General features: G+C 46.3%; 1 protein-coding gene across 1 annotated transcript in view; it reads left to right on the plus strand.

Annotated features, from left to right (window-relative positions):
• PTPN14 (protein tyrosine phosphatase non-receptor type 14) overlaps positions 1–26,197 on the plus strand; it is an 82,707-nt gene extending 56,510 nt beyond the window's left edge. Inside the window, exons 9-19 of the mRNA XM_072140133.1 lie at positions 34–121; positions 9,160–9,242; positions 11,167–11,224; positions 11,592–11,658; positions 11,757–13,240; positions 15,405–15,530; positions 16,667–16,885; positions 17,288–17,416; positions 20,069–20,303; positions 20,393–20,556; positions 22,868–26,197. Coding sequence (XP_071996234.1) covers positions 34–121; positions 9,160–9,242; positions 11,167–11,224; positions 11,592–11,658; positions 11,757–13,240; positions 15,405–15,530; positions 16,667–16,885; positions 17,288–17,416; positions 20,069–20,303; positions 20,393–20,556; positions 22,868–22,996 — 2,782 coding nt within the window. The 3' untranslated portion in view covers positions 22,997–26,197. The remainder of the gene's footprint in view (positions 1–33; positions 122–9,159; positions 9,243–11,166; positions 11,225–11,591; positions 11,659–11,756; positions 13,241–15,404; positions 15,531–16,666; positions 16,886–17,287; positions 17,417–20,068; positions 20,304–20,392; positions 20,557–22,867) is intronic.
• Positions 26,198–26,415: the final 218 nt, after the last annotated feature.

Here is a 26,415-nt window from a genome sequence, read left to right on the forward strand (position 1 = left end):
CTTGGCAAAGCTAACCTGAGATCTTGTCTCCAGGTGGAATGACATTGGGAATATCACACACAACAGGTCGGCCATTGTCCTGGAGCTCAACAGAAAGGAAGAGAGCGTCTTTTTTCACACGGTACGTGAGTAATCTCTCCTCGCCACCTTCACATTCCCTAATTTTTTTGTTTGTAATGAACTTCGCTTAAACAATAAGGTTTTCTATTCAAACCTTCTGATTCATCACCTTGTGAGCTCTGAAGGAGACAAATAAAGATTATATCTAAGTAAAAAGATTTATGGAACCGTTACTTATCACATTCTAATATTGTTACATCCTGTATTATACCCCAGAGCTGCACTCACTATTCTGCTGCTGGTGCAGTCACTGTGTACATACATGACATTACTTATCCTGTACTGATCCTGAGTTACATCCTGTATTATACTCCAGAGCTGCACTCACTATTCTGCTGCTGGTGCAGTCACTGTGTACATACATGACATTACTTATCCTGTACTGATCCTGAGTTACATCCTGTATTATACTCCAGAGCTGCACTCACTATTCTGCTGCTGGTGCAGTCACTGTGTACATACATGACATTACTTATCCTGTACTGATCCTGAGTTACATCCTGTAGATCTTTTATTTTATATAAAAGTAAAAAACATAACAATACAAACAAAACATAATATACAAAATATATACAATATATTACTTGCTGGTCCAGCCCCATTCATACCTAGCAAAAACAATAACTTACAATACACCGAAATGATTAAACACCAAATACCACAACCCCCACCCAACCGATTATCACAACCTAAACCAAACCAATAAACAAAGACAAGCCACACCCACAAATAAACATAAATGACTATAAATATACATAAACCCACCCCACACCCTCTAATAACAAACCACCCCACACCCATTTTTTTTTTTTTTTTTTTTTTTTTAAATATATAATAACAAATACACACAACACTACACTAAACTAAATCCCTGGCCAGCACCCTCCCCTTCCCCCCAGACACTGGTCTAACGTCCAAAGTTTGCGTTAAGTAGTCCAGACCAGTGCCCAGGGTCAGTTCATAAGTCCACCACTATCACCCCCCTCCCAACCTAACACTATGTCCCAAACCCCACTATATACAATATATACAATATATACACTAATTACAACATAACAAAGAAAACAGAATACAAATTAAACCTGAACAACATTAATCAAAACCACATAAAGCCCAGGTTCGGCGCCTGCAAGCCCCAACATCACTACATGCCCAGATACAAAACAAAAATCTACAGTGCAGCTTCAGCCCAACACCAGGAGAGGAGATGACAGACTAAGGGACACTAAAGGAGAACCCCCTCCAAAGGAGAGAGGCCCTCCCCGTGCCCAGCCTCTCATACTCCAGAGAGCGCACCTTCACCAGGTCACCCAGAATGATCCTAACCACCTCATCCACCGGGAGGATTTTACGCTGCGTCGATACTAAACACCGTGCGTTCCACGTGTGGTACCTGACCACTAGGCTAACTAGGAATAACGTGCAGCGGTCCCGGCCACCCAGGCCTCTGAATGCTCCATAGGCCCACTCCGCATAGGAGAGACCGGCCAACCCGGGCCAATGGATGGAAGCGCCCACCCGGTTGTACACCTCTGTGTTAAAGGGGCACTGAAGCAGGAAGTGGTCCATGCTCTCCAGCAGGCCACCGCACTCCTCCCGGGGACAACCCCTTTCCTCAGAGCTCCTACACTTCAGATTGTCCCTCACACACAGCTTTCCATGGAAGCAGCGCCAAGTCACGTCCCAAAACTTCAAGGGGATCCTGATGGAATTCAATAAACTCAAACCCACCCCAAGATCCCGACTTGGGCAATCCCTGAGGGCCAGAGGCTTCTGGAAATGGGTCAACAGAACCCTCTTGTCAAGGACTTTCCTCGACATGGTCCTGATCTCCCACATTCCCAGACCCCACCGGCGAATCACCTTCAGAACCGGGGTAGCGTAAGCCGGAAGATGCCCATGTGGTGTACGGAGATCCTTCACTCTCCCTCCTGTCTCCCATTCCTGGAAGAAAGGCCGAAACCATCCCCTGCAGGAGTATACCCACGGAGGAGCCCTCTCTTTCCAGAGGTTTGCTACATTGATCTTAAGAAAGGTATTCACTAGGAACACCACAGGGTTGACCATACACAACCCTCCTTGTCTCCTCGTGCGGTAAGTAACCTCCCTCTTGATAAGGTTCAGCCTATTCCCCCATAACAGCTGGAAGAACAGACTGTAAACCCGAGTCCAGAGGGGTTCTGGCAACATGCACACACTGCCCAGATATATCAGTAATGGGAGCAGGTAAGTTTTAATCAGGTTAACCCTTTCTCTGAGGGTCAAAGACCAACCCTTCCACTGGTCCACCTTCTGAGCGGCGATCTTAAGCCTGCCATCCCAGTTTTGCATGGGGTAATCCCCCTGGCCAAATTCGATGCCTAGAACTTTGGCAGAGTCCTGGGGCCCTGGAAGAGTGTCCGGGAGATCAAAGCCTGGATCCCCCTCTCCCAGCCAGAGACTCTCACACTTATCCCGGTTGATCTTGGACCCAGAAACCTCTGAGTAGCGGTCAACCTCTGACATCACCCACTGCGCCTCCCCTCCCGAGGACACGAAAACGGTGACATCATCAGCATACGCTACCACCCTTAGAGTGGCTTCCGGTGCTGCCCGATCCATCCCGACTCCCACCAACGGCCCACGATCAACCCTCCTAAGGAATGGGTCAATCGCGAACACGTATAAAAGTGGGCTCAGAGGACAACCCTGGCGAACACCAGACCCGACCTCAAAAGAGCGGCCAATCCAACCGTTCACAAGCGGGAAACTCTCTGCCCCTGCGTACAAAACTTTCAGCCAATTGACAAACCCACCCGGCAGGCCATACCTCAGAAGGACAGACCAGAGGTACTCGTGGTTAACCCGATCAAACGCTTTTGCCTGATCCAAGGACAGCAAGTACCCCTTCCAGTTACCAGCCCTGCCCTGCTCCACTGCCTCCCGGACACAAAGCACAGCACTAAATGTACTGCGGCCTGGAACAGAGCAGTGCTGGGTCCCCGAAAGGAGCCGGGGCGCAAACTGCACCAGCCGATTAAACAGCACCTTTGCCAAAACCTTTCTGTCCGCATTGAGAAGCGCTATGGGACGCCAGTTCTCAATACGAGATCGGTCCTTACCCTTTGACAGGATGATCAGGGCTGACCTCCTCATTGACTTCGGCAGAACGCCCAAGGAAAGACACTCATTGAATACCTCAGTCAAGAGGGGAACCAAGGCGTCCTTAAAGGTCTTATAAAACTCAGATGTTAAGCCATCCGGGCCTGGCGATTTCTTGAGGGCGAGCCCTTCAATCGCCCGGCTGACTTCCTCTTCCCTGATCATCTCTGTCAAAACATCAAGAGAGGGGTCTACTCCTGGCTCAGGGACAGTTTCAGCCAGGAAAGCCGACATCACATCCCGATCTAGATCCTTCCTGCCCAAGAGGTGCGAGTAGAAGGATCTGACGACCTCCAGAATCCCTGATCTGGACCTTTTCAGGGATCCCGTACTGTCAACCAGTCCTGTGACAACTTTACCATTCACTGACATCTTGCAGTTTCTGTAAGGGTCGGGCGAGCGGTATTTCCCGTAATCCCTCTCAAAAACCAAAGATGCGTGTCTATCGTACTGACACCTCTTCAGCAAGGATTTCACTCTGGAGATGTCCTCACGACTACCTCCAGTCGAGACGAGATGCTCGAGTTTCCTCCTCAGGCCCTGATACAGGCGGTACCTGTCCAGGCTCCTGAGGCTCGAGAGCTGGCGGAAGAATCTCGCCACCCTTTTCTTGAGCATCTCCCACCACTCTGACTTACTGCTACAAAGGCCCAGCAATGGTACCTGGCTCTGAAGAAAGTCCTCAAAGGATTGTCTGATCTCCGCTTCTTCCAGGAGAGACGAATTGAGCTTCCAGTAGCCTCTTCCCATCCGGGGGGTCTCTGTAACATTCAGAGAAAACAAAATTAAACAGTGGTCGGAGAATTCCACCTCAACAACGGACACTGCTGAAGAAATGGCTTCCTCCTTTAAATAAAACCTGTCTATTCTAGACCTGCAGCTACCCCTATAATAGGTGAACCCCGTGTGGCCTGGGGTGTGCCGGATGTGGACATCCACCAGGCGAGCCTCACTGGCTATGCTATTAAGAGCGACGCTATCATAAGTCAGCTTGTCTCTGGAACCTCCCCTATCCTGGGACCTCGTGACAGCATTGAAGTCCCCTCCAAAGACCACCTGCCGACTTGTAAAAAGGTAGGGCTTGATCCTCATAAAGAGACACTTCCTGTCCCACTTGGACTGGGGACCATAGATGTTAATTAGGCGAAGTTCTTGTCCCTTCATGAGGACATCCAGGATCAGGCACCTCCCCATTTCTAACTCAATAACTCGTCGGCATTCTACCGGTGCGGTAAAAAGGACCGCCACTCCGCTATACGGCTCGGCCGCAAGAGACCAATAGGAAGGCCCGTGTCTCCATTCCCTCTTAGCTTTAAACACGGCCGCCAAATCTGGCAGCCTGGTCTCCTGCAAAAATAAAATGTCGGCTTCAACGCGGCCGAGAAAATCAAAGGCCGCAAATCTAGCCGCATCAGACTTAATGCTGGCGACATTAATGGATGCCAGCGTCAACGGAGTGGGTGCCGCCATCATGAGTGATTGAGTTGGACGGCTTTCTTTTTACCCATCTTACCACCACCCTCGGGAAATGAACACCCCCTCTTTAGACATATTGTGGTGTCCATCTCCCGCACCTCTGATGCTTCAGGGGCAGATCCAGGACCTGCCCCCTCATCCTCGTCTCCAGACTCTGGGCCAGTCTCCCCTCCTGAGGACCCTGACTCCCCAGGGGGAGACTCGGCACCCCCTGCAGGCTCCGCCACCTCTGGCCCTTCACCCTCAGCCCCTCCATCGGCAGGAGAGGCTCCATCCAGGGCCAGGAATCGATTTGAAAGTTCGACCTGCGGGGGGTCGGTTGCACCTTCCTTGGGTACCTTAGTCAGGGAGGGAGAAGATCTTACACCTCCCTTCTTTTTACCCTTTTTCTTCTTTTTGGCGCCACGCTTACGCTTTTCCTCTAGCCACGCCCTATTATCCTCGTCCATACTCTCATAATGGGAGGAGTCTGAGGACGTGGCACCTTCCTCTCTCTCGATCCTCCTGACCTCCTCATCCAGTACATCATCCCCTGGGGCCTCAGCGACAGGTGAGGTCTCCAGGAGAGCGCCAGAGGTTGTCCCAGCAGCCCGAGACTCCCCCCGCTCTCTCTCCTGTTGACGCTTCTCTAGACGCCTTAGCTGGGCAGGCGTCTTTTTCCTGTCTTTCTTCCCTGGCCCCTCCATTCCTCTGCCTCTGCTAGTCCCCTCCCCAGCAGATTCAGCCTCATGGCTTTCATCCGCTGAGGTTGAGCCCGCATTAGCGAAGGAAAGAGGACAACGACTGTACGGGTGACCGAGATCACCACACAGGTTACACCTAATCTGCCCTGTACAGGATGCAGCGAGATGGCCGACACCCCCACACAACGCACACTTCTGCACGGTGCAGTTTGCGCTGAAATGTGTGGGGTCACCGCACCTGTGACACAGCTTAGGCTGCCCCCGGTAGAAGATCAGGATCCGATCCCTCCCTAGGAAGGCTGATGAAGGGATGTGGGCGACTGAGTTACCTGAACGCCTCAACTTCACCATGAAGGTCCAGGCCCCTGACCAGATACCAAACTCGTCTCGATTTTTCTCTGGTACTCCCAGTACCTCTCCATAACGATTCATCCAGGTCATGATGTCAAAGCAAGATAGTGATTCATTACGGGTAAGAACGGTCACTTTCTTGAGTTCGCTCTGGCGGGACACTGCTTGCACAGCAAAGTCCCGCCACTCGGGCTCGTTGTATCTCAGCTCATAGTTGGACCAGAAGAGCTCAAGCCCCTCCGGCCGAACAAAGCTGACATCAAACTCAGATGTACCATAGGGATGGATCAAGGCAAAGATGTCAGCCGCCTTGAAGTCCATCTTCAGCAGCAGCTCAACTACCCGTGCCCGAGGGGGACACACATCACTGCCACGCCACCGAAGACGGACCACATTCCTACGGTTAGCACCCGGCCCGGTTGTCGGGAGCGACCATGATGTCTCCCTGCCTCTTTGCTCTCGGAAGGCAGACAGGCCGTGCCTCTCTATCCAAAACGACAAATCAACCTCCTGCCCCGCTACATTGATCGTCCTTTCACCCTTCTGTAAGGCCTGCAGGAGGCGCCGTTGCAAAAAGCCGTCCCCAGAGCCCAGAGACGAGGATGATGGAACCCTACGTCCCCCAGCAGCGACACTGGCATAGCTCTTAATAGGGGCCGCCACTGGGGGAGCAACCGGACCAACCCCTGCACCCACCACATTAACACTACCCACCTCAGCCGCGCCACCCACACCACCAGTCACTCCATCACTCACCCCCAAAACTGGAAAAGATTCAGCACCACTCACACCATTCACATTATCCACCACAACATTACTGACACCATTCACACTGGCTGGACCAGCACCAACATCAGGGGACATGACCACCTCCGCATCTTCAGGCACAAGGGACGGGGGTCCCCCCACAGCGCATCGCCCAGAGGGGACCCCAACTTGTGTCACACTTGTGCCCTCCGCATCATCGATAGCAGATGTTATTTTACTTTTCTTAGGGGAAGGTAAGAGTCGCCGCTGATCTTTGGCCGGTGTGAGGCGCCGCTGATCCCCACCTTCCTCAGCACTCCTCTGCAGACTGTCTCCAACTCCTACGCAAAACAGGACTTTAGGTTTGGGAGGTTCGGAGCCCTCAGCCTCAGCAACCCCTCCACGCTGCCGCCGCCCCATAACCAAGTGATCAGCGGCAACAGCATGAAGAGGCGCCGAGGCACCGGAAGCTGCCACCAGTGCCGGGCTATCCCCCCTCCCACTGGGGGACGCACCACAGCACTGGATATCGATGGTATCGCCACTGCCGAGCCGCCCTTACTGTCCGGCCTTGCGGCCGATGTTTCCCCAGCTCCCCCACTGTTACCACAAACAGAGACGGAGCCCATCGCCACATCAGATGTCACACCTGTAATCTCCCCGCTCCCTGGCACTGAGTCCACTGCAGGACCCGTGCTGGGCTGGGTAACGGGGCTCGCACAGTGAGCTGACCCTGCGGCCGACTCGGGTTTTACGGGGAGGGGGCTGTAAACTAGACTCACCACTTCCACGGATTTGGTCTTCTTCTTTCGTGGTTTGCTGCCCCCCGGTGCATCCTCCGGCAGATCGTCTCCAAAAGTAAAGTCCTGGAGGTGCACAGGGGACTCGAGCCGTCTGATCTCCTCCATCAGCGCCCCTCCCTGGTGGCTGTCACTATCCTCACCCGGGCCGACAGAACCGCAGCCAGATGACAAGGCCGCTTGTCCTGCAGGGGGCCCACTGTACGGTACCGGACTTTCCTCCTCCGTCTGACTCTCTGGCTGAAGCCCCATCAGCCGCCTCTGCTTTTCCTCCTCCATCTCCCGGAATCTCTCATCATTCAGGATCTTTTCTTTAAATGGTCCACTCCTCTCCAGCAGATACGCCTTCCTCTCCTCCAAGGCCTGGATGTCAGTCTGGAGCCTGGAAATCTCTGCCAGAATCTGCTCCTTCTTCCTCTTTGGGGCAGAGCTTGCCCTGGCATGGGCGCACCTGAGCTCCTCCCGCAGTCTCCTCACCGTCTTGCTGGCTTCTTCGTACTCAGAGAGGTGGCCCAGAGCCCGGGAGGCATAGGTGGAAATAGACTCCCGGGTCCTCAGCATTCCCCAGCCCTCTTCACTGAGGTCAGCCTCACCTCCCTGAGCACTCAGCTTTCCCGCAGTATCCAGCTTTTCCTTGGTACCCAGCTTTCCCGAGGTATCCAGCTTTCCTGGGGTTTTGGTGCTTTTTGAAGCCTTAGCTGGCCTGGGGGTACTTGGAGCAGCATTGCTGCTGTTCCTCGCAGATCTTCTTACCCCCAAGGCTTCCGCAGCGCTGGCCGGTTCCTGGCTACCCCTGCCTCCCGCCGGCCTGGACCGGGAAGCAGGAGCCTGGGACTTGCTGCCCTGGCTCATGCCTGAAAACCCACTCCCTCCCTGGGAGAGGAGAGAGCAGGCCCCAGGTGGAGGTGGTTTTCCCTGGAGCTCAGGAGCAGCAGCAGCACACAGCCTCTCACAGCAACAGAGAGTTAACGAGCTGACGAGCAACACCAGAGATGCACTCACTATCTGCTGCTGGTGCAGTCACTGTGTACATACATGACATTACTTATCCTGTACTGATCCTGAGTTACATTCTGTATTAAACACCAGAGCTGCACTCACTATTCTGCTGCTGGTGCAGTCACTGTGTACATACATGACATTACTTATCCTGTACTGATCCTGAGTTACATTCTGTATTATACCCCAGAGCTGCACTCACTATTCTGCTGCTGGTGCAGTCACTGTGTACATACATGACATTACTTATCCTGTACTGATCCTGAGTTACATTCTGTATTAAACACCAGAGCTGCACTCACTATTCTGCTGCTGGTGCAGTCACTGTGTACATACATGACATTACTTATCCTGTACTGATCCTGAGTTACATTCTGTATTATACCCCAGAGCTGCACTCACTATTTTGCTCTCCCCCTTCCTGACATGCATAATTTATAAATTCCTATATTTCCCCTGAAGTCGTTATTGTGGTGCTTCTTTCTGCAGTCTGCATGGCGATGTTACTCTGTTATTCCTCCTGGTAACAGTATGCTCCCCCCTTTGCAGTCTTTGAACACTTGTTGGATGATTTTGTATTTTGTAGTGACAACCTGTCGGTTTGGGGAATTGTAAAACGCAGTCAGTCTATTTCTATACTTCCAGGAGGAATAACAGAGGAGCGGCTCAGTGCTGATATCTGATACTAGTTCATTGGTAGGGATTATTGTGGTTACTGAGGGAGACTGTATTATACCCTGGACTTGTAAGAGAGGGGAATCAGACTATGGAGTGTAATGTAATAGGACATCATTCTGTCTCTTCTGCAGATGTGATGATACGTGTTTATTGTGTTTCAACAGGATGACATCGAAAACAGCAAATATATTTCCCGCCTTTTTTCCGCTCGGATGAAATTCTACAAAGAACATAAAATCTGCACTGAGTGAGTGATCAGAGGTGTCCGTGATGAATGAGTACAGATGAGCCTGTGTGCAGGGTCATTAGTATAGGCCTGTTCTGACCCAGTGGTCTGAATCCTGTGGTTCCGTTGCATAACTTTAGTTCCATTATGCTGGAAGTTGTAGTTTTTTAATAGCCAGATTATGATCTCTTCTAGGGTCCTGCAGGGGGAGAGTAAAGGAGCTGCAGTCCACGAGCTTATATTGTGCAGCAAGGAGAGAGTAAAGGAGCTGCAGTCAATTAACCTATAGGGTGCAGCAAGGAGAGAGTAAAGGAGCTGCAGTCAATTAACCTATAGGGTGCAGCAAGGAGAGAGTAAAGGAGCTGCAGTCAATTAACCTATAGGGTGCAGCAAGGAGAGAGTAAAGGAGCTGCAGTCAATTAACCTATAGGGTGCAGCAAGGAGAGAGTAAAGGAGCTGCAGTCAATTAACCTATAGGGTGCAGCAAGGAGAGAGTAAAGGAGCTGCAGTCAATTAACCTATAGGGTGCAGCAAGGAGAGAGTAAAGGAGCTGCAGTCAATTAACCTATAGGGTGCAGCAAGGAGAGAGTAAAGGAGCTGCAGTCCATAAGCTTATAGGGTCCTGCAGGGAGAGAATTAAAGGGAACCTGCCACCAGGGACATCATTTTCACTAAAGACGAGTTACAGAAGAGGGAGTAGCTGTACAGGAGCATAAAGGTGGGGGCTGAGGAGTCTGGAGCACAGACAAGTCACATGTTGTTTTTTGAAATGCATCGAAACCAAAGCCCAACCCCTGGGACTACACAGAGGAGTCTGTCAGGGTGCAAGGTTAGTTATAACACACAATCATATTATAATGCAAATGCTTAGAGAAAGCAGAAATACATATTTGCAATGCAGATGTAATGGCCTTTTGCAACATGTCTTTAGTAAAAATGGGGTCCCTGGTGACGGGTTCCCTTTAAGGAGCTGCAGTCCGCTAGCTTATATTGTGCAGCAGGGAGAGAATAAAGGAGCTACAGTCCATTAGATTTTAGGGTCCTGCAGGTTAGAGAGTAAAGGAGCTGCAGTCCACTGGCTTATAGGGTGCAGCAGGGAGAGATTAAAGGGAACCTACCACCCCGATTCTGCCTATAAAGGTAGAAGGGGGTGGTAGGTGGATGGATGGGACGTGAGGATAGCCCTTTTTGGACTAATCCTCACGCCCCGGGTGTCTTTTAGAAAACTTTATTGCAGGCATATGCAAATTTATTTATGCGGCTACTGGGGCGTGGAGTAGCTGGACATAAGGCTACTAGTCGCGGATTCTCATGCCCCAGTAGCCACGTTACTCCGCCTACCATTTAATCTTCGGCGCGCCTTCGGCTGCGCGGACGCGGCTGTGCGGCCGCGGCTCCGTGGCCGGAGCTACTGCGCATGCGCAGAAGGCTGCAGATGCCGGGGGACTCGGACGAGGGCGCACAGCTACAAGGAGCTGCGCGCCGAAGATTAAATGGTAGGCGGAGTAACGTGGCTACTGGGGCGTGGAGTAGCCGCGACTAGTAGCCTCATGTCCGGCTACTCCACGCCCCAGTAGCCGCATAAATAAATTTGCATATGCCTGCAATAAACTTTTATAAAAGATAGCCGGGACGTGAGGATTAGCCCAAAAAGGGCTATCCTCGCGTCCCATTCATCCACCTACCACCCCTTCTACCTTTATAGGTAGAATCGGGGTGGTAAGTCCCCTTTAAAGGTCTTTTCTAGTAAGTTTTTCCTATCCCTTATCTAAAGGGGTACAAGAGACCCCTGATATTTTTCAGATGTTGGACTTCCCTAGCATCATCCCTTGCATGTTAAAGCTTTATGTGACTCTTAGTTATTGAAATTTAGGAAGCTGAGATATGAGTATCTGTTCGATGTGACTTGCCTCATAGTAATGTAGTATTCATTGTTCTTCACCAGAATCCACAATACACCACCTACAGTGCGACGCCATTCCACTTGGGGGAGATCTTCCATGGTAGGTGTCTACTTACAGGAGAACTCAATTTAACTGTACAAATAGATTTAAAGGGATTGTCCAGGTTTACAAAGAGATGGTGGTTTTCTTCCAAACAGCGCCGCACCTGTCTTTAGGTTGTACCTGGTATTACAGCTTTTCTCTACTGCAGAGTATATAGTGCCCTACACAACCTGTGGAGAGGCGGGCCACTGATTTATCATAAAAGTAGCCATGTGTTATTAGTCCTGGACTATTCCTTTAAGAGACAATTAATCCCAGGTGTAAAGATATATAGAAGAGAGCAAGGTCTGTAGGTCTTCCATGATCTGACCCATAACTGAGCTAATGAAACGTCTTTTTCCTGCTTTTTTTTCCATGTATCCAGTCTCGGCCTCCGTCATCAGTAATGGCTCCTAGGCACATGCAGGGCAACGACGCTTATATATCTGAAGGTAGGTTCCATCCATCCAAATACAGAGCCTCTCCATGACCTCCAATGTCTACATTCCCCCATTGAATATTTAGCCTATTACTTTATCATCCCTTATAGACAGCATATTCCCCATGGCCGAGGATACGTTCAACTTCCGATCCCAGAACAGCCTGGACAGATATATTGATTATAACATCCTGAACGGTACTGTACCGAATGGTAGCGTCTCGAGCGCCCAAAGTATGACCTCCCTGAACCATTCCCAGAACTTCATCCAGGCCTCTCCCATGTCCTCCAACCTCAGCATCACCGGCAATGACATCATGAGGTCGGACTACATCCCCAAATGTAGACATAGTGCCATTATTGTACCTTCCTACCGGCCTACACCGGACTATGATACTGTCATGAGACAAATGAACAGAAGTATCCACCCCCCGGACTGCCAAAGCCAGTCTTTACGAAACCTTAACATTGGGAATACGCATGCCTACAGGCACCGGGAGAACCTGGTGTACAGTCAACCCGAAATCCAAGACCGGCCTCCATACATGGTGTCTCAGTCTGCTTATCCTACCCAATCTCACTTCGGTAACAAGCCGGTGAACCCACCTGAGCAGATGCCTCCTGGCCAAGCTACTACAAGCCACACCAATTGCAAATCAATTTCCCATACCATCAGCACACCAGAGTTGGCCAACGTGCCACCACAGGCTTTTAGTGCCGCACACATGTTTAGGAACTTCTTGTCTAGGCCTCCTCCTCCTTACCCACCACCACGACCTGCCAGTAGCACTCCTGACCTGGCAAGTCATAGACACAAACGCGTCAGCAGTAGTAGCCCCGATCTAGTCGCCAGAAAAGTACAACAGTCGGTGAAAACTTTCCAAGAAGACAGCTCTCCCGTCATCAGGCAGTCTCTTCAGGAGGTCAGTGAACCCCTAAAACACCATAAGCACCACCCAGTGATCAACAAGCGCCACAGTTTTGAAGTTATGAGCCACATGATCCGTGGCATGGAATCTATGGCCTTAAAGTCTCTTGCCGCTCCATTGCCACGGAGGAATACTTTACGAGAACAGATGCCTACTGAGGAACCCATGCAGAAGGCTCATGAGGTCCAGCAGCTTCCAATGTACCACCATAAGAAGAATGCTTCAGATGCCACCGTGCTGATCCATGGAAGTGAGAGTGAGGAGGAAGAAGAGTCTCCCAAACCTGTACCCCACAATTCATTTATCCAAGGGGTTCCCTACTGTACGCAGCTCCAGGCAGCCTTTGCCTACATACCAAATAAGCCACCACCAGAATATCCAGGCCCAAGAAAGAGTGTCAGCAACGGAGCCCTAAGGCATGATCCCTCCTGCATATCTGCCGCCATAGCGAGAGCCAAGGCCATGAGTTCCCGACCCTCCCAGACTTTCTCCATGTCCAGGAATGACCCGACAGCTATAAATGGGACATCCTTAGGACCTTCCATCTCAGAACCAGACCTCACAAGCGTAAAAGAACGGGTCAAAAAGGAACCGGTCAAGGAAAGGCCAGTGTCCGAAATGTTTTCTACTGAGGACGTCATTGTGGAAAGAGAAATATTAATGATGGTGAGTGCTAATGTATATGCTACATGTGGGGTGGTAGGATGTGTTACTTAAAGGGTCTTCCACTAAAAAGTCATACCCTTTTTTTTTTTACTTTTTCTTTTTCTTGCCATCATAGCATCTTTTGTTTAAAATTTCTTTAAACCCAGTTTATACTTAACATCACTCCCACTTTAAACGTAGTCCACAGTCAGCCTCCTTCCCCTTCTTAAAGATTCTAAACATAGTCCATAGTCATGGTCTTGGGACCATTTTTTAGCTATTGTCTAAATTAATGTCTGTATGAGTTTTTAAGTGTATGAAATAAAAATTTTAAAAATAAAAAATAAGTTTTTTAATAGATCTTCTTTGAGTTCCCCTTATTTTAGGGCATTTGATTAGAGGTTAGGGGGGAATATAGGACGCATTAAATTTGGGTTATATAGTCCATAGTCAGTCTCTTCCCCCTTCTTAAAGATTATAAACATAGTCCACTGTCCGTCTCCTTCCCCTTCTTAAAGATTATAAACATAGTCCATAGTCAGTCTCCTTCCCCTTCTTAAAGATTATAAACATAGTCCATAGTCAGTCTCCTTCCCCTTCTTAAAGATTATAAACATAGTCCATAGTCAGTCTCCTTCCCATTCTTACAGATTATCTCCAGTCAAATTTCTTCTCCCTTTGGAAGTTTTTAATATGATCACTTGGCATCTCATCATTTGGGATCTAACCACTGCTGTGCTCCTAGCTTTCAGTATTCAGCTGCTCCAAAAGCCCCTCCCCTCTAGTGATTGCTTTACTATTTGAACAGAAGTATGCTACGTTTTTTACTGTAGGGGATGGGCTTTGACACACCTTAATGCAGAGAGCTAAGAGCAGAGAAGTGTGGGGACACGTTCTTCAGTGTAAGCCTGGAATATAAATCCATTTTTCACTGCCCTCCAGGGACACGTTTTTTAAAAAAATCTGCTTTATTCCCTGTGTGTTTACTCTGTTTGTTGTTCTTTTTATACTTCTGAATTTCCGGACTTACGTCTAGTGACTCTCCTTTTGTACCTTATCTGCCACTGTCCTGCTGCTACTAAAAAGATACCCATTTGTGATTACACAGCTCTCCAGGGACAATTCCTAACAAGTTTTTTTTTTATCTGCTTTATTCCCTGTGTGTTTACTCTGTTTGCTGTTCTATTTATACTTCTATACGTCTATTGACTATCCTTTTAAACTCCGTTTTTGTACCTTATCTGCCAATTCTGTTGTGACCCAGACCTCTGACTACGCCTTTATTACATTTTCTGTTTGTGAGTCTTGTTTTGTGTCAGCACTCCTAGAACGGCTCCTAGTTGTCCTGTATTTAGGATACAAAGGCAAGTAGGCAAGTGTCAGTTTTGATGGGCTCAGTTTAGGACCCAGTGGGGGTCATTTACTAAGGGCCCGATTCGCGTTTATCCGACGTGTTACCCGAATATTTCCGATTTGCGCCCTGAATTGCCCCGGGATTTTGGCGCACGATCAGATTGTGGCGCATCGACGCTGGCATGCACGCGGCGGAAATCGGGGGGCGTGGGCGAACGAAAACCCGAGGTTTCGGAAAAACCGCCGCATTTAAAAAAAAAAAAAGGTGTTGCGGGACTCGCGCTTACCTTCACTCGGTCCGGCTTGGTAAGATCAGTGCATTCCGGGGAACTTCAGAGCAGCAGCGCCACCTGGTGGACATCGGAGGAACTGCCTTAGTGAATCCCGGCCGGACCCCGATCCACCGCAGAGAACGCGCCGCTGGATCGCGAACGGGTAAGTAAATCTGCCCCATTGTCTTTTCTGTGCTTCCCGGCCGTCATTACAACAACAATATGAGGACACACCCCCAGTGAAATACAAATACATTTTTCACAGTCCTGCTGCTACTAAAAACATACACAAAGATATGATTAAACATCTCTCCCTTTAATTGCTTTTAATCTGAGTACCTGAAAAACAGTCAGACGCTCTGTATATGAAGAGCGAGTTCATCTGCTTCAGTCAAGGGCAATGAACACATCAGTCTTGGTTCACGTTCCACGACTTCTTGAACCGGCGTTTTTCTTTCAGTGCGTTACTGTTGTTTTTAGGATTAAAAACCTTCCACTTTTCGCTGGCACGACTGACAGAGCTGAAAACTTGTCTTTTCTTGCCAACCAACTTTTTACAGAAGCAGGAGAGGGCAGCCCAGAAGAGACCCTTGATGTTTGCAACGATGAATGGACTCTCTGTATCCCGAATGCCTGTGCCGGAGGACCGGCAGGATGACACGGTGATGGTGCCAATGGACGAGAGGGTAGGATCATGTTCCCCCACTGCGTTTGTTTGTTTCATTGTACGCGTAAAGTTTGTAACAATTGAATTTCCTGGTTTATGTGTTTGTCAGGCTCCTGGGACTTGTTAGGCCTCAAGCTTTTCTTCATATTTCACTGTATTCACTACATTTGAGAAATTAAGAATAATCAGTCAGTTTTAATAAACAAGGGCCTCAGATTGAGTATTTTAATAGATTTTCTTGCTTTGGAAATGCTGTTTGACAAACCAATGTAGTTATCGCGTATATCCAAAATTAAATATACCTTCAAGTTCACTCAGTAGGTCATCAGAAAACAATGAGAGAAGTAGATTGGCCATAGTAAAACCATACAATTTCTCAGCTAGGAGATGCCGTAGTAATCAGATTTTAAAGGGAACCCGTCACAAGGCGAATCGATATATAAAACCACAATAAGTACCTCGTAGGGCCTGTTGCCTGTGTGTTGGACATGTCTTTATAAATTGAGACCGCTGCCTGCAGACAGAAAAATTATGGTTAATATTCCTGGTCTGCTTCGAGTCATGAGGGTGGGGTTTCGGTCACAGCAGTCAAGGAGGCGCCGGCCCTCACGACCGCACCTTTACATAACTTTGCCTCCTTATCTCTTTGCTGCGGCTACGAAGAGATAAGGAGGCAAAGTTATGTAAAGGTGCGGCCATGAGGGTCGGCGCCTCCTTGACTGCTGTGCCTGGAACCCCACCCCCATGACTGGAAGCGGACTATGAATACAAGTTAATTTTTCCAGCTGCAGGCAGCGGTCTCCATTTCTAAAGACCTGTCCAGCACACGGGCAACAGGCCCTACAAGGTACTTATTGTGGTTTTATATCGATTCGCCTGGTGACAGGTTCCCTTTAAGTAAATCCAGTTTTAGTAAATAGGTTTTTCTGTGTTTAAAACCTGGTACCACTGCTAATTTTGACCTTTTATAAGGAATTTTTCCCAATTTTTTTTAAGTGTTCCTCAAGACTATAAGATTAGTGGCATCAATATTTGGTTGGTGGGAGGCTGACCTTTAAGACTCCATTTTTCAGGATAATAAATGAAGTCTGGGTGATAACAAATATGGCTGCCATGTTGACAGAAACATTTTTTACATTTTTTTTTTGTTTGCAGTGTAAGACCTTAAGAAGGAAGGTGGACGAAGGGATGGTGTTCACAGAGTTTGAGCAAATCCCAAAAAGAAAGGCGGATGGCGTTTTTACCACAGCGACCTCCCCAGAAAACATGGAGCGCAACCGTGTCCGCGAGGATATTCCCTACGAAGAGAATCGGGTCGAGCTTGTGCCCACCAAAGAGAACCCATCTGGTTACATCAATGCTTCTCACATCAAGGTGACTGCCCACGTCACTATACATTGAAGGCCTCCTATTGGGCTTCAAGTGGATCTCTCTCTTTCCAACAACTTGGCCTTAGAGGTCTTAGTTTCCCTACAGCGCCCCCACAGGGAAAATAAAGTATTGCACAGAATCCATTTCTATCAATGAAATGTATGAGGGATGGACAAGCTGGGTCCTCAAATGTAGGGGATACTCTTTGTACCACCCACTAGCTAAAACATCAGGGTCTTGAGTGATAGACCAACCCCACCACCCGCCCTTGACCAATATCGGAAATTAAAATTGGAATTTCTGGGCTAAATGTCCCCTTAAAGGCCAAATGGGCCCAAAAATATCCGTAGTTTTTCAGTGTTACTGTGGTGATGATGGTGTTTATTATCTCCTTGTGTTGTACAGGTGGTGGTAGGTGACAAAGAATGGCATTATATAGCCACGCAGGGCCCCTTGCCTCAAACCTTCCCCGATTTCTGGCAGATGGTATGGGAACAGGGCATCAACGTCATAGCCATGGTGATGGCGGATGAGGTATGTATACTAAAGAACCTTTATCCTGCTCTTAAAGGGGTTGTCTAGGCTTAAAAGTACTTAACTCTTTCCATGGCTCAGTTCCTGAAATTGCCTATGGATTGCACGTGACCACGAATCCTGTGACCACTGATGTCATATCAACGCTATGGCCGTAGACCGGCAGCAATGTCATATTCACATTACACTATGTCTGTATCTAACTTAATGACTTGGATACACCATTCACTGGTCTGTGTATAGAACATGTGGTATTTGCAAGTTCTCTTAAAGGGTATTTCCATCAGGATAAAATTATTTAGCTAAGGGGCAGTTCTGGACACTTGGTCCCTATTTCCGTAAAGTATCTCAATAAATGCCATTTGTAAATTACTTACTGGCAGGATCCGCTCTAATTTTTGCCCACGTTTTTACAAAAAAAAAAGCCTTTAAGAGTTATGCAAATGAGCCTTAGGATCTCTGGACTCCTGGAGCCCCTCAGACTCATTTGCATAATTTCACAAGCCTTAGGAAATCTACTATTTGTTTTCATGCATTATGAACCAAACCTACTTTGAGAATGCTGTAGCTACATTGATGCAGAAACATGTCTTGTTTAATATCTGAATTGAGCGGTTTTGCTGAAAAAACTATTACAAAATTATGATAATGAGGCTGTGTTGCTCCGGTGGCTGCTCCGGCGCTTCTCCTTTTACCCTAATTATGCACTGCTACAGAGAATGTTGCAATCACTGTGTTGTCCATGACAGGCAGAAGTAATCAATTGCTGCACCATCCCACAGCTCAGGTTGATTAGTCCTGTCTGGACTGTTCAGACTGCTCCGTATAATGTGTTTGTGTAGGCAGCCTGCTCGGTTCAGGGATTAAACAAGATATGTTTCTGCATCAGTGTAGCTACAGCATTCTCCTGGTATGTCTGGTTCACTATGCAAGAAATCAAATGGTAGATTTCCTTTAAGGAAGAGAGGATCCTGCCCATGAAGGACACCATGGCTTCCAATGCTTAAAGACACTCCCACATAACTTCATACAAAGTTTTGGACTGAATCAAAAACCATCAGTTTGTAGCCTGGTCTTTCAGAATCCCCCCCCCCCCCCCCTGTAATTTCCATGTCCTCCTCCCTGCACATTTGGTGTCCTCTTTGACTCATGTTTTCTCTATGTGACTCCTCCCAGTTCTCGATCGTTTTTCCCCGTAGATATTTTTTTGTGGAACTTCCAAACCCAACCGTTGTATCTCCACGTGGGACTGATCTGATTTTTGGCCATGTGCATGTGCCATGTGTTCCTGCCCCCGGGGCCCCCGGCCTCACATTACAGACCCTCTTTATCAGTTCCCAGCAAGGCAGAGGCCGCTGCTATTCTTCATGGCGACGCGTTTCATGGGCTGCCAAAGATAACACTGCTTTTCCTGTGCAAGCTGAGGGCGGGGCTCTGCGTACCGGCAGCTCTATGGTATCGGTCACCTGCAGGCTCCTCTGCTCAACAATAGGGTTTTTATTTTTTTAGGGTTTTTATTTTTTTTCATTCCAATCCCGATTAAGTGGGTGCAAACGCCTCAATTTTGTTATGAATTTTTATGGAGATTTTTATATTTTTTGACTTTTGATGAAATCTAAGCAGTGCTGATCATGCAGTATTGTCCCTGATAAGATGTGGAATCATAGGATATGTTGTTAGTAGCAGCAGGACTGTGAATTCTTCCATCATGGAGGGTTCTTCAAATGCACTAGGGGCGTGTCCTCACACTGCTGTGCTCTCTGATCTCTCTATATTAAGCTGCACCACAGCATCTTCCCTCCGGTCTGAATAAAAGCTACAGTAGGTTTTCAGCTGAATTCTACAGCAGAGGGAAGTAGCTATGCAGTAGTTGAGCGCAAAGATAACGGAGCACAGCAGTGTGAGGAAACGCCCCTATTGCAGTTGGTGAAGCTGTAATCCTGGAATAAAAATCCTATATTTTACAGTCCAGCTGCTATAGGATAGGATAGGATATGATATAATTTTATAGATCATAAACAACATATACAAAGATATCATTATACATCTCTTCAGAAACAATAGCTAACATTCTCTGCAGAGAGCACAGATCAGAGCAGTGTGAGGAATCCCCACCAGTTCAATCCTGGAATATAAATCCATATACCACAGTCCTGCTGCTACTAAAAACCTACAAAGTTCTGATTACACATCTCTCCAGGGACAATACCTAATAATGGCTGCAGAGAACACCGAGCACAACAGTGTGAGGACACGCCCCCAGTAGATCTGGAGAAGCTACAATCCTGGAATATAAATCCATATTTCACAGTCCTGCTGCTACTAACAACATACACAGTCATGATTACACATCTCTCCAGGGACAGTACTGTACACTGGCGGGACTTCTACATGGTCCTACCTTTTTGATCAGAAACTCTTTTTTTTTAAAAATTCTCTCGCAGTGAATTTTTAGTACGTGTAAATATCATGGAAACGGTCCTGCCACGTGTGAACGGGACCCGAGAGAGGTCCTAATTTTTAACCCCCTTTAATTTTGTTCTGCAAAAAATATGACATGACCTCGAGGCTGTATATAACCACAAATATGACATGACCTCGAGGCTGTATATAACCACAACATCTTAAGAATGTTTTAATTTCATTTTACAGGAAGAAACACGATCCAAGGGTCATCGCTATTGGCCTAAGCTGGGATCCAAACACAACTCCGCCACCTACGGGAAATTTAAAGTCACGACAAATTTCCGTACGGATTCGGGCTGTTATGCCACCACGGGGTTAAAGATGAAACATCTCCTGTCCGGACAAGAGAGGACGGTCTGGCATCTGCAGTTCACCGACTGGCCAGATCATGGCTGCCCGGAGGAGGTGCAAGGCTTCTTATGTGAGACTTCCCATAGCTCGGCAGATGTAGGTTCCTTTTGGGTTTATTTTTTGGGATGTTTTCAGTGTATTTTCTTTGTTTCTTTCCAGCATACCTGGAGGAGATTCAGTCTGTGCGTCGTCACGCCAATAGCATGCAGGACAGCAGCAGCCACTGCAACCCTCCGGTTCTGGTTCACTGCGGTGCCGGTGTGGGGAGAACCGGGGTGGTCATTTTAACCGAGCTGATGATGCGTTGTTTGGAACACAATGAGGTATGAAACTCATTTTTATAGCACTTTTTTAAAAATGAATAGCTCATGAGATGTAGAACAACTTTACCTATTGCTTTCAACACATACGCCCAGGGTTTTTTTTTTTTTTTTGCTATCCTCCTCATTTTAGCCTTTCCCTGCAGCAGTTGTCTCCTCTGGCGCCACTGTTTATGTCTGTGATACTGTAGCTTGTTGACTATTTTTACTGAAATTTGTACTGAAATTTTAATGTAGCTGCTAGGGGAGGAACTGATGCTCACTGTGGATGGAGGAGGGGGTCATGTTATGCTCTCTGCATGCAGCTAGCAGGAGAACCTTGTGTATGTGCAGCTCTCTTGAAAAGAATAGTGATTCTGCAGTAGTGATGGGAATTACGGCTCTTCTTAGGCTGGCTCATTAGGCTCCTCCCACTAAGAAGAACCGGCTCTTCTGGCTCCTGAACGGCTCCCTATTACATGTATAATAGGGAGCCACAGTCCAGCCAGGACCTCCACTCCACACCATTTTTAACCAGATTGTATTGGATTAAAGGGGGCCTGGTGAGCCGGTTAGGGGCAGGGTTAAGTGAGCCATCAGCTACCATTGTTCATTTAAAAGAGCCGGCTCGTTCGGGAACGACACATCACTATTCTGCAGAACTTTCATCTCTCTCTGCACCTTAAGCTGTGTCATAGACTCCTCTGCAGCAATCTTCTTTCCGCCTAATGCTCCATGGACACTATCTACACAGCAGGAAAGCTGTAAACCCTTAGTTCTCACACAGCACAGACTACACTTCAAGTAACTGCTGTTTTCTGCCAAGTGCAACTCCGATTATTCCATGCTCCTCCATGCGGTGGAAGCTGCCAGGCTAGTCATTGTATAGATCTTGTATGTGCATTATGACTATGCTGAGCTCAATCGATTTACTAGAAATCTAACTGAGCTGAGTTAATTTAGTTACTTCTCGCTGGAGTTACTTTATGTGAAAACAGAAGACATCAAGGGAACTGTGGGAAGCTTGTAACTGACACAGCATTAATAAAGCCTAGGAGATAAGTGAGTGTACTAAATAATAAAATATAACTTTTAATCAAATATGTTAAAATTTAAGGTATATCACAGTTATGACAGTGTGTCACAAAACATACCTGCTTGCAGAAATGCTACATATAGAGTGTCAACAGATAAGGTATCATGTATTCAATACTCTTACCGTGATTCAGACGTAAGCCCTGCCTAGGGGTGGAATATCGGGGGTACCAGGAAAGAATGCTGGTCTGACCCTAGACAACCCCTTTAAGACTCCCGCCCTTACAAGGGCAGTCCACAGCTGTCCCTGTTGGACTTCAGCATGCCCCCCTATCAAACGCCATAATCCCTGACGCGTTTCGTGGGTACTCTTCAGAGGGAATGTATATGCAAAGGATGCTTCAGTCTGCTGTCGTCCTAGCAGACCGAGCGCACAGCGGCATGCATACAAAAGCGATTACAGAGCCAGCCTGCAACATGTCAGTCTCCTGATCCACCACCAGGATCGGAGACTTGCAGCCTTTTTTCCTGTTAAGTGGGTTAAGTTGCTAACAGCAGTCCCACCATTTCCCCTTTTGTATGCATGCCGCTGTGCGCTCGGTCTGCTAGGACGACAGCAGACTGAAGCATCCTTTGCATATACATTCCCTCTGAAGAGTACCCACGAAACGCGTCAGGGATTATGGCGTTTGATAGGGGGGCATGCTGAAGTCCAACAGGGACAGCTGTGGACTGCCCTTGTAAGGGCGGGAGTCTTAAAGGGGTTGTCTAGGGTCAGACCAGCATTCTTTCCTGGTACCCCCGATATTCCACCCCTAGGCAGGGCTTACGTCTGAATCACGGTAAGAGTATTGAATACATGATACCTTATCTGTTGACACTCTATATGTAGCATTTCTGCAAGCAGGTATGTTTTGTGACACACTGTCATAACTGTGATATACCTTAAATTTTAACATATTTGATTAAAAGTTATATTTTATTATTTAGTACACTCACTTATCTCCTAGGCTTTATTTATATTGAATGTTGTGAGTAAATCTTGTTACCCATTGGTTGCTCCTATACTGACACAGCATTAAGGCAAAGACTGGAAGAGTTTAGTCTCCACCCACTTCACTGCTGCTGAGGAGGATTTATGACAAGTAAAAATCATTTTGAAATCGGTCACAATTTAAGAATTCTTTTTTTTAATTTAAACATTACAAATCTGTGTTTTGTAGTTGGTTGTTACCTTATGGTTGATCCAAGAATTAATGTCCAATGTTTTTATATATATATTTTTATTTTATTTTTTTAGAAAATTGAAATCCCAATGATGTTGAAACACCTCCGGGAGCAGCGGATGTTTATGATACAGACGATCGCGCAATACAAATTTGTCTACCAAGTTCTCATTCAGTTCCTGGAAAGTTCCAGACTCATTTAATATTGTAATTATGGCCCTTTTTTGTATGTATTTAAAACTTTTTTTTTTTTTTTTTTGCAGAAAATATTACCATTTTTTAACTTTTGTGTTTTTCATTTTTTTTTATAAGTTAATTTATTTCTTTTAATAATTTATGTAAAAAAGTTGAACAGTTTTTATTGAACCACATTTTTGTATGTCGTATATTAGTGGTGAATTAAAAAAAAAAATCCTTTATTGGCGCAACTGTACAGAAGCAATAAAAAATTGTGTGAATCGCCCTTGTGTAATACAAATATTACACCCTAGGGTATATGCATAAACACACATTGCTTACAATTTTTTTTTTGGGTGTTTTTTAATGTAATTTTTTAAAATTTTTTATTAATATATACTCTTGTCTACAGCCTGCTGTATAGATAGTATTCATGAAAAATGCACCTTAAGCATACCTGGAATAGAGACACCTTGGCCTATATTGGAAGAAAGTGAAAAGTTTTTTTTTTTTTTTTTTTAAATACGGTAACCCACTACCAGAATATTGTCAAGCAGAATAACGCCATCTAGTTTTGGTTTCTTTCATGACCCAGTGCGGTGGCATCATCTATAAAACCAATTTACAGCTCACTTCAAAGTTGATTTTCTGAAGTCAAGGAGGAGGAGATTTAAAGACTGAAGTCAAGCTCTCTTTACTCCTCAGAAAGCCCCCATCAACAAGAGACCTCACTAGCCAGATCTCCTGAAGACTGATTCATCATTTCTATCGCAGGGGAGTAGGCGTTCAGAGCTCCCGACCTTGACTTTAGTGTCAAGGAGGTGGAGAGTTTAACACAGAAGTCAAGGTCGGAAGCTCTGAACCTATTCCCCTGTGATAGAAATCATCAGGAGATCTGGCTAGTGATGTCTCGATGCAGGACCATTAATTACATTAATTACAGTGAAGGGGGCTTTCTGAGGAGGAGAGAGATTGACTTCAGTGGTAAAATCTCCGCCTCCTTGACTTTATACAACCAATTTACATCTAACTTCAAAGTACATTTTCTGGATGATGGTCAGGGAAGAAACGTGCTCTGGAACGTGTTAAGCTGCTTGGCAACATACTGGTAGGGGTTTATTAGGTCGATTTCTGCTGACAGGTTCCCTTTAACTTTATACTGTAGGGTCACTTTAAATTGACACCCATTTGTGGAAAACTTATGGAAACAAAATCCTTTCCCCCCAATCCTGAACCAAAGTAGATATTTTTTACCATGGTCCTGTACAACTAATGGACTTTTCTTCTTGAAATTCATGATTTTGTCTCCTGAATATGACACTTACTGGTGAAATGTAGCAACCTCACCTGTCAACCTTCTGGAATCCGCAGTCCAGTGTGTGTGCTAGGGGTATAGCACCGTTTCTGGTCATTACATGAATCAGATTTTCTAGCAGATATTATCCCTAATACTTGGTTGTCTTGGAGCTATAGTGGGTGGAGACCTAGCTGCTGTGACTCACGCCTCACCCCTCTCCATAGACTCCTATGTAATATGACTTCTCGGTGAGTTGCAGCTCTATTGCTAGCAGGATGGAATTCAGTAGAGGTTTCAGAGAGAAAAACGGATTAGGAGGGAGAATAAGAGTCAAAGTAAGAGGAGAAGGAAGCCCTTTCCTCTGTTTCGGAGACCCTTCATACATTTTATTTCTTTAACTTTATTTAAAAAAAAAAATTTATACAAACCTGTACAGAATATTTTTTCTTTCCCCTGATTTGCCAAACAAGTAATTTATAATCTGTAAAAATACTATTCTTTTTTTGCCAGAAAATCTAAACCTAGATGCCGATTATTATTATGCCTAAATGCCGATTATTATTATGCCTAAATGCCGATTATTATTATGCCTAAATGCCGATTATTATTATCATAAAGTAGTTTTAATGTAAATGCGTAGACAGATCAAATTTGTACGAAAAAGTTTTGTAGAATTTTATTTTCTGGGGGGACAAAAATTGTATATAAAAAAAAAAACAGCTGGTCTCCGTATACCTAGAGATAGAAGCGTTAAACCCCTGGTTGGGCCTTGATAGCTGTTCTCTGGGTCATGGGTACCGTGTCCTCAAAGGGATTTGCAGAGAAAATTTTAGATTTTCGAATTTTTTTTCCTTAATCCAAAAAGTTACATTCTCTTTCAATTTTATTTAATAGTTTATTTTCTGGAGCCCCTCAGGCTCATTTGCATATAGTCTTTTATGCTGGTGGGAGATGTCCTTTCACTACTGTAACATTACAGACATTAAAGGGGTTGCCCCATGTTTAACTGTTCTCCACTAAAGTCTGAATAGTGGGGGTCCAACAGACAGAACCCCCAATAATCACAGCATAGACCTTAATTTAGACCCCAATCTCAAGAAAAGCTTCTAGAGGTGGACCCCACCGATCGGTACACTGTTCCCTACAATCTGTCCCATATTCCCTACGAAAACGCTTGTCCCGTGGGTTGTGTCTGTTACAACTCCACCTCGGCCTTTCTCCACCTCCATCTTTTAACAAGTGCCACTTATTTGTAGTTTTCTTTCTAGTCCCCACCGTTCCCGAGTAATCAATCATTATCAGTTCTCTAGTGTCAAATGGGCGTGGCCAGGACATCTACTCCAGTCCCAGACCACCCATTTGACACTACCCTGGAACTGTGTTACGGTTAATATCTCTACCAAATATGCCAATCTTCCTCTCTACTGACAAATGGGCTGTCCTATGCCGCAGTAGGCAGCATGGCTCCGCCCCTTCTGTCAGCAGCGAGACAAAAATATTGACATTAATTACTTGAAAATAGTGAGAAATTTCCAGATATACCTGAATCTACAGAAAGCTTGGAATTTAAGGAGCTGGTGAAAGCTTCTTTAAGTTGCAATACCAGAATTGTCCTTTGCACAAGGGTGGCGCTGTTTGTAGAAGAAAACTGTATTTTTTCTCTCCTAGGAGTCATTCTCCTCTTTTCTAGAATTGTACAATATTTAGTATTTTTTACTTGCACCGTGATAAACCTCCCCGTGCCTTTGGGTGCGCCTGTTTTGTATACTATGCATTATTTTTATATATACAGTGACAAATGATTTCTACTTTAAAATATTATAGATAATGGCCAATAAATTTCGACTTCAGAAAAAAAAAAAAAATTTGTACTAAAAGTTTGCACTGTGCGGATATATCAGCTGTGTATATGTATGAGCTCTGTGACTTCTGAATATTGGCCTCCTGTATATTCACTCCACGTCGTGTAACATCCTGCCTTGTTTTGTTTTGTTTTTTTTGCAGTCTTTGTGGTTTTTTTATTTTGTATACAAAATAAAAAAGCCACAAACTAACTTTGTGTATATTTCATTTTCACATATTAGAAGAAAAACTTGTTGCCCAAATTTTTATATGTAAAAATAAACACTTTGCCCTTTGCCCTGTCAC

The sequence above is a fragment of the Engystomops pustulosus genome, chromosome 3 (assembly GCF_040894005.1).
Source record: "Engystomops pustulosus chromosome 3, aEngPut4.maternal, whole genome shotgun sequence".
Taxonomy (NCBI): domain Eukaryota; kingdom Metazoa; phylum Chordata; class Amphibia; order Anura; family Leptodactylidae; genus Engystomops; species Engystomops pustulosus.